Genomic DNA, 8,922 nt, shown 5'->3' with positions numbered 1-8,922 from the left:
GAAACCTTGTTTCGGCAACACCATTTTGCAAATTATTTCAAATTTTCAAGTCCATCATATTCCACATCTTTGAGTGGACTGATGAAATCTTCTGCTTTGGTAGCATAAATTTTATGAAATTTCATAATTTTATTAAAATTCAAATGGTTTACAATAACAACGAATGCCATTAAATGGAACTAACTCCTTTTTTGTATCATGGGTTTTATTATTTATATGGGTCTAAGTCTTTCGTCCAGAGTAAAAGTATGCTTAAATATAAATATAATCTTAATAATAGCTCGTTTTTAATAACCCTTTTTACTCAGACGAATCTCAGATTGACTTAATATGTGTTTAAATATATACCTTTAAAAACCTCTTTCCTTGCTAGCGTCTATTTTTGTTTATTTTTGCATTTCTCTTCTTCGAAAAAATAATCGATAAAACTAGATTGGACACCCAAAAGTTGTCGGTTTAATCTGAGATTATTTTATAATAACAGTTTAACGAGCGGCAAATTTTCTATGGCTAATCTCTTTTTCTAGTTACAGAGTAGGTAATTAAGCACGAAAATTAGGATAATCTACTTATATTTATGTAAACCTAGTATTAGAATCATTCCGCTCAAAGCCAATGACCTCGAAACTGTTGGGCAGTGTTATTCGCAGCCTCTTTTAGCCGGGAATCATGTCATTTTATTTTCTGCACTGGAGTTTTTACGACCACAACGAACAGTTATTTCACTTCATATTTATACAGTCTTTAGCATGCCGCACACCACTGTGCTTGCTTTATAAACAGTTTCTTAGCACTTTTTTATTCATTGCTTTGTTGCTGCCGTTAAAGTGACTTACAAACGCTGTTCTACAGTTTCGACGTTGGCTGCTGCTGCTGCCGTTACAGTTTCCCCACTCAATTTGTTGCTTGCTTAATGCCTTCTGCGCTCTCTTTTAGTGCGACGTTAGTATGAGGTGCTCATTTAGCGGCATTCTCACCGGCTACATTTCTTATGCCAGCTCACGTTGCTGCTGAGCGGAAGACAACAAATGTGAGTGTGTGTGTGTGTGCGAATGTGCGTTTTAGGGTAAATGACGCTGTGTGCGTTCGCCTGTGGATGGTTGTTTGTGTGTGTGTGAAATTGATTTTATTAGTTTTTGGTTTTTGTGTTGAGTTGATGTTGAATTTAAAAAATTTTTGAATTGCGCGCCCTTAGTCATTGACTAAACGTGCATGTGGCAGGCAGCAGCGTTCACAATCAGCGGCTAATCGGCAATATTCTACATTTTACACTAGTAGTAAGTACTCTACTCGATTCTAGTACACATAACTAATAACAACAAAACAACAACAGTGGCAAGAACATTTAGCAGCATTGCGGTGGCAGCGTTGAACGAATGTATTTACTAGGGAATTGACGGCAGTTGCGGCATTTGTGCTGGCTGAGCGAGATAATACGAATATGTTCGTTGGTGTTAAAACATTAGCAAGCATTTGCATTTGATTTTCGGAATTGGTTGGACGTTTGATTTTTTGCTTGCGTTTTAATTTGTGTTGCTGTGATTTTGGCATTGTTTTGCTTTTCTTGGATTTGTTTTTTTCCGGCGGTTGCATTGGAATTATTGGGAAGTGAATTGCTATCGGCGAACACACTCATATACGGTCTTCGGGTGGTAACAGTTCGTTGGCGTCTCCTACTGCTAGAATTTTTGGAGTCGAATTAATGAACTAAACGGAGTTAACGGTAAAGGAATTTAGTGATGTGAATTAATTACCGATATGTGGAAATGAATTAAAACAACGAAATAGAATTTAACTATACTTGTGAAAAGAACAACAACAAATAATGCATTGAAAAATATACAGTCAAGAAAATTTTAAAATAACAGTTAAAATTTGTGCTCGTGCTTTAAATCGCAATAAATAATTCATTGAAGAAAACTCTGAAGTTGAAAAACTGGTCGAAAGGATTCTCAAATTTCTAAATTTCATATTAAAACAGATGGAAAAAGAATAAAAAGCAAAAAACCAACAATAATACTTAAAAAAAAGTGCAGTGGATACTCAAAATTTATGATTCAATAAATAATATATTTTCAAAACATAAAAAAGTTATGTGCTACAGAGTAATTAACTGTAAATTACTCTAAAAACATTTAAAAATCAATGCGAAAGAAGAAAAGCTTGAAGCTTTACGAAAAAATTAACGAAGTGGTAATTTAAAAAGATATCTTAAAAATAAACAAATTAAACTTTAGTACTCAAAAAAAGAGTATGGAGACAAATTTACTAGTGATTTAAAAAGATTAAATTTGAACTAGTGCATCTGCGTAATCCTTGACTGATTCTGCCTCTACATTCAAAACATAGTGCCAGCGAGTAAAAGAAACCCACTTTCACTACCATATACCCTACCATTGCCATTAACCATTCAGGGTCTCAAAACAGTAATACCAAAAAAAAAAATTCACCTACAAAAACAACTTTGCGCAAACTGTATTTACTTACAAGTAAACAACTTTAGAATCGAAAATAAAATTTAAAATTCAATAGAAATTAACTAGACATGCTGTGCATTTTGTGCGGCATAAACAAATAAAAACATTTGTCTGCGATTTGTTAATTAATAAAAACGTATAGAGAAAAAAGTGCGTAAATTTGTGAAACTTTGAAAAAATCTACTAACTTGCATTTGTGAACCTTTCTGTGGTAAACCACAAGCTGCCAGCCTCAATCAATCTGTGCTTGTAAGCTTTCAAGGATTAGCATCCTCTACGTTTCACCATTTTGTACGCGGCACGCGCAAAAAACGGATTAAAAGTGGAAGACATCACGGCGAAAATGGTAAGTTCACTACAAAACTTTACACCTAAAAAAAATACGTTAGATCAGTCATGCCCAACGCCGACAGAACTCCATAAGCATGTGCCCTGCGCTGGGCATGCCTCCTTTAGATTCATTTCACTTAATCAAATGCCTTATGCGCTTAACTAGGTACGTATGTACTGTGTATTGAAAAATTAGTCTCAATTCGATTGTAGGTACGAAAATTAGATATAAAACGCATAATCACACGGATTAATTTTCATTCATACACATACAGAGCAACAAAAAAAAAAAAAAAAACGGCGTAAATAAAATTTGATTGCAAATGCTCGTACGTGTAAAAAAGTTCAAAGAAAATTCAAACATTTAAATATAAAAATGGAAAAATACTTTTAACTTTCAAAAGCTAAAACACTGGTTCCTACGATTTAATAATTTTAGTTTGTTCAGTAGGTATTAAAAAATGATAAAAAAAACACTGGGAGACAGTAAATTTCAGTAATTTAAGGTATAGAAACAAATACAGTGCCGGACAAAAGCATTGGCACAGAGAATTTCTTTTCGCAATATTTTTATTCTGGTAATTTATTTTCAATAATTTTCTATAAAGATATAGTCCATCCTACGCCAAAAAACATTAAAACTTAGTTTCTAAACTTTGTGCGAAACTCAGGAAAATTCAATAAATTTGCATACAAATTTGCAACTTTGTATTCAGATTTAAAAAAAATTCCTAAGTATGCAGTTTTATAGCCCATCTTTCTGTGTTGAATATATCGCAAAGAGAAAATATTCTTATTCCATTAAAAAAATTGTTTTTAATGATTTTATATCAATTCTATAGAAAAATTTGTATTTCCCATGTAAAATATTTGGAAAACTTCAATGCACCGGCGGCATGGTTAAATATCAATAGATTTCAAACAAAAAAAAAAAAGGTTCTTATTTTCGATGTATGTATGTTTGTATTTTAGTTCTGGGGAGGTGAACTTAATAAAAATGTACTAATATATGTACATATTTTGTAAGTCTTTCAATTTCGGCAGCATAGTGTCCACAAACTTTCTTATCCGATGAAGGGAGAGCTATTGGATGCCGACATATAGAACTTTTAATGGAATTTTGAGAATAAATTAGGCAATGTTTATTAATCTGCCTCATTTCATTGGATAGTATGTATAGAGGCTATTTCGGTTTTGGTTCATTCGCTAGGAATGTGAGGTGCACACTATTGGACAGCGGTGGTCAAAAGCAATTCATATTAACGGAAAATATGCCATCTAGTTCCCACGATTTTTAAGTTTGAAAGACTTTAATCGACCAGAGAGTGGGTAGAAAGTTTGACCGAAAACACACAACATTTACAATGGGCTCCTCGGTGTATCCTGGCAAGTGAAAAAGTGGCCATTAACCATATGCACTATGTTTGTAATTTGGAGAAACTGGGTTTTTCTGTAGAACCTTTCTTAATCGATTTCGCTCTGGAAGATTTCATAAAATATATGTACTTATGTACTTTGCCTTAAAGAGTAGTTTTGAATTTGGTACACACAACATTCCAAAATCTATTTCATAGTTTATTTTTTCTAAATTACGGCTCCGCATGAGGGCATAGGACCTCTACAAAGCACTTTCACCGAAATCGGTTCAATAATGAAGAGTAGGGTATGTACATTAGACTGCATCACCAAAAAAAGTTGCGGGTTTTCCGTCGGGATTACAAAATTTATTATATTTTAAGACCCTCCACCAAAATATTTCGGGAAAATATTAAGATTTAAGCGAGCTGGACCGATTTGAAAATACCTTCAAAAATTAAGTTTTTTATGAATAAAAATAGTTTCTTAAAGAACTTTTTGAAAACGGTCCCCTCAGATGACAAATTAAATTAAGCTTAAAAAATCGGCATAAAAATATTTAAAAATCTTTTCAACGGAATCGTAAGAATAACATTTTTGATGCTGTTTTTTTTACTTTTTTCAAAGATTGATTTACGAAAAACTTGAATAACTGGGCCAAAAATGTTCTGATTTAGACTTATGGGATCTCGGTAGAAAGGTATTTTCACACTGTTTTTATTTCTGGCCAAAAAAACGTCATTCGTTTCCCATCTTGTTTTTTCGAATACCAACACATCTTAATACAACTTTGAATGACGTTCGTTCATCCTACCTTTCTCTTCCATCCTTTGAATGAGTTTATTAGCAAAGAAATAAAAAGGGTGAGAAAATACCTTTCCAATGACACCTCTTAAGTCTAAATCGGATGAGTTTAGGTTTAGTTATTAAAGTTTTTCCTTTACCAATCTTTGAAAAAAGTCAAAAAACAGCATCAAAAATCTCATCATTACGATTCCGTTCAATTTTTTTTTAATATTTTTATGCAAATATTTTAAGCTTAAACCGTTTTGTCATTTGAGGGGATTTAAAAAAAAAAATTTTACGAAACTATTTTTATTCATAAAAAAACTCCATTTTAGGAGGTATATTCAAATCGGTCCAGCTCACTCAAATCTTATTATTTTTCCGAAATATTTTGGTGGACGTCTTATAATATAGTAGATTTTATAATTCCAATGGAAAAATAGTACCGATTTTTTTTTTGTATGGGGAGTGATGCAGTCTAATGTACATAAATGTATGTGTGTACGGTCATTGAAGAATCCCCTGTACTTTGTTTCTTCCCATTTTTTCGCTCATTTATTTAATGTAACTTTTCATTCCGTTTATTTATTTCTCAAGAATTAGTTTCTCTTTCTGACTAACTTTTATGACGTTCATAGGTTTATCTTAAATAATATTTGTATTACATTTGAACTTAGATATGTACTTCAATTAAGCAAATAATAAATGAATGAATGACTCAAAATCGAGAGCAATTGCTTTACCATTGCGGGCGTATTTGCATTGCACACACACACAAATGCACTTCCAAAGATACATACATACATACATAACTATGCACACACATTCCAGCTACCGGCATCTGTCTTATACGCTTAATTCCGCTCCTATTTATCAGCTTGATGTCAATGTATTTAGTTAGTAATCAAATTAGTCACCCATTAGTGCGCGGAGTGCCATCGTTTTGTATGTAAAAATATCTACATAAGTACATACATACATATGTATGTATATTGGTATTTGTATAGATATTGTGTTGACTTTTGTAATGCGGGTGTGAACTCCTCTGCGCTTAGTAAGTGCTTTTAATTAATGACTACGATGGCTAATAATTTCCGCTTAGTCGCTTTACATACTTACGTACAGATGTCAAGACAAATGTACAAACATTTACGCGCTTACATATCTACTCATGTAAATATGTACATACATACATACATATGTATATATAACTTAAAATTGATATTTTCTGCTATATTAGCCGACGGTGATGCAACTGAAAGTGAAGACAAATTTAATTATAAAAAAATTTCTTTTGTTCGCAATTATTCTGGAAAGAGACAGATTTACAAAAGTAGGACTTTTAGTTAGCTGCTGGGGATTAAGAAAAACTTTAAAAAGAGCATTTTAAAGTACTTTTAATTTATCGTTAAAATAAAGATGGATGATACCAAATTTTTAATTATTTTTAAGGATTTGCGTAAATAACACTGGCCAACAGTGGTTTTGGCCTATATTCTTAAAAAAAAATTGTTATTTTCTACGTGCAGTTTTCTATGTATATTTTACAGACAAATACAAATTTGCATTAAAATTACATTTATTACGTTAAATATGTACATAACATTCTTTTTGATGGTTTTTTTTAAAGCAATAAAAACTACAAAGTACCTGAAAATTTAATTAAAAAAATAATAATTTAGTTAAAAAAAGAAAAAAACTATTTAAATAAGTTTCTAAAAATTAAGTATAAATAGAGAAATGTTTCGTTTAGAGTCCATAACACCAATAAAAAGATAAATAAAAAACAAAAAAAAAGGTTCTTAAAATTAAATTAAATATCTACTTTTTTAAAATAAGTTTTCGTTTAAACCCAATACATCAACAAAAAATAAATAAAAAACAAAAGTAAGTTCCCTAAAATTAAATTAAATAAATTCCTTTTTAAAATAATATCTACTATCAAAAAATTTGAAGAAAATTAAAATAAAAAATAAAATAAAGTAAGTTCCTAAAAATTCAACTAAATAAAAAAATCTTTTTAGAACAATAAAATCTAAAAACTAAAAAGGCATTAAGTTAAAAAAAATTGAATTTAAAAAAGAAGAAAAAAGTTTCCAAAAATTTTAAGAGATTAAAAAATTAATATTTTTTTAAATAATAACAGCTAAAAATTTCTTCGGTGAAGGGGCCCGGCTACATAGACGCTATTCCTTGGAGATCAGTGTCACTGCTCACTGCATTGAAGATTTTTTCGAAGGTCAGGCCACGAATAAAATAAAATGTTGGAATAGTTAGCTTCTCTAAATGTGGTAAGGGTCTCTTAGCCGACTCCAAGTCTTGATAAATCCTTTTTTAAGTTAGATACCATCACGCAAATTAACACAGCGGAAGTAGCAGATGTTCAAGTTGTTTTTGTCTTAATTGCATAGGCACACCGAACTTCATACATTTGTGGTATCCACCACTTTTATTCATCCAGAGAGCAATTTTTATAAAATACGTTTGGCTCATGGAGACAACTTCTATGCGATGTAGGCATGATAATAAAATCAATTTATTTACAGAAACGTACAGATTAGAGTGACGTTAAATTTAAAACTACACGTAAGAAAAATAAATAAATATCGCGGCATAAATTTTTTTTTCTAAATCGTTGACCTGTGTAATCAAAGCGTACGGTGCGAATCAGAGTAAAATTTCAGTTAAAATATGTGTTTGGGCATATATGTATTTTCTTGGTTCCGTGATAAAAAAAGCCAACAGCTGTATCGATTAATCGGCTGTTGGCTATCGAAAATAAATTGCTTTCATTTGTAGATAATAAAAGGACTTTGGTGAAGTTTTTTTTTTTTGATAAACTTAAAATTGAATCGCTTCGTTGCAAATGGCGTAACAAATATTTGAATTAAATTCACATAAATACTTACCGTCTATGAACATTAAATGTTTGCTCACCATTTTTGCTCACATCACACGCCCAATTCAGCTTAGTTATGAATTATAAATAAAATTGTTCAATAACACATTCATAAATTAATATCAGCTATTATAAGATACTACACAAGTATGCAAAAAAATATGTATGTATAGTATTAGCAAACATATGCATGCACATCCACACATACCCTAGGCATGTACAAATGTAGATATGTATGTATGTATGTATGTATATACTTTTCTTAGAAGCCCATAAACACCCGTGTGCATGCTAAATAAAATTTTGCTAAAGTCGATCGAATGATAAATCATAGAGCGCAAAATATTAAAAAAAAAAAAACAAAACGACAACAACAATAACGAAAATGCAGAAGAGGCAATGACACAGCTGCTGCAGCAACGAATTTTAGTTAGTTTGTGGTTGTGAATGTATGTATAGCGCAAAAGAAATAAAAAGCAATCCATAAAAATAAAAAAAAACATATAAATTAAAATATGCGATACATACATACTTACTAAAGGAGCGTAGCAGATATTAAATGTATGGGTTGAAACAACCACAAAAAGCAACGATAACAACAACTAGCGTCGGGGTGAACTGTGAAAGAACCGAAAGCAATTCATAATTATTTACAATTGGCCACAAAATGCCAACAAGAACAACAATAAGAACAACAGCAATAAACTAAAATACCGCAAAAGTAGCAGTTGAAGAGGAAGATGTTGCTGCTGATGCCGCTGCTGCAGGATGACGCCGCTAAGTGGGCAGGAGGAGTGCTTGAAGAGCATTGCAGATGCACACACACACTACATACATACATGTACATATGTATATATACTTATTTAGATATACGTACATATGTATGGGCATACTATGTACTGTATGTATGTATGTATGTATGCATGTGAGCAATTCACGCCGTTGATGTGTGTAAATATGTATGATTTAAAATCACAAATGTGCGAAGGGCGGTGCCAAGGGGGTGGGGTGTTAGTTGCAGCGGCAGGAGTATTTAGTAGTCGTGCATTTGGCACTTTGCACACGCGTACATAC

At 31.8% G+C, this 8,922-nt stretch overlaps 1 protein-coding gene and 1 long non-coding RNA gene across 3 annotated transcripts in view; both read left to right on the top strand.

Moving 5' to 3' along the window:
• Positions 1-1,204: 1,204 nt before the first annotated feature.
• Positions 1,205-1,513, top strand: LOC118743242. Its single transcript, XR_004993441.1, has 2 exons — positions 1,205-1,277; positions 1,334-1,513. It is a non-coding gene; the product is annotated as an uncharacterized LOC118743242 (long non-coding RNA).
• A 507-nt stretch (positions 1,514-2,020) lies between these two features.
• Positions 2,021-8,922, top strand: part of LOC118743241 — a 75,829-nt gene continuing 68,927 nt past the window's right edge. For both annotated transcript variants that reach the window (XM_036475803.1, XM_036475802.1), the window contains exon 1: positions 2,021-2,823. In XM_036475803.1, the coding sequence (XP_036331696.1) occupies positions 2,821-2,823 (3 nt within the window). In that variant the 5' untranslated portion in view covers positions 2,021-2,820. The remainder of the gene's footprint in view (positions 2,824-8,922) is intronic.

The sequence above is a fragment of the Rhagoletis pomonella genome, unplaced genomic scaffold, assembly GCF_013731165.1.
Source record: "Rhagoletis pomonella isolate Grant_MI unplaced genomic scaffold, Rhpom_1.0 Rhpom_scaffold_00007, whole genome shotgun sequence".
NCBI classification, from domain to species: Eukaryota; Metazoa; Arthropoda; class Insecta; order Diptera; family Tephritidae; genus Rhagoletis; species Rhagoletis pomonella.
Note: the sequence above shows the minus strand (reverse complement) of the source record. Positions and strands in the feature narration are given on the sequence as shown.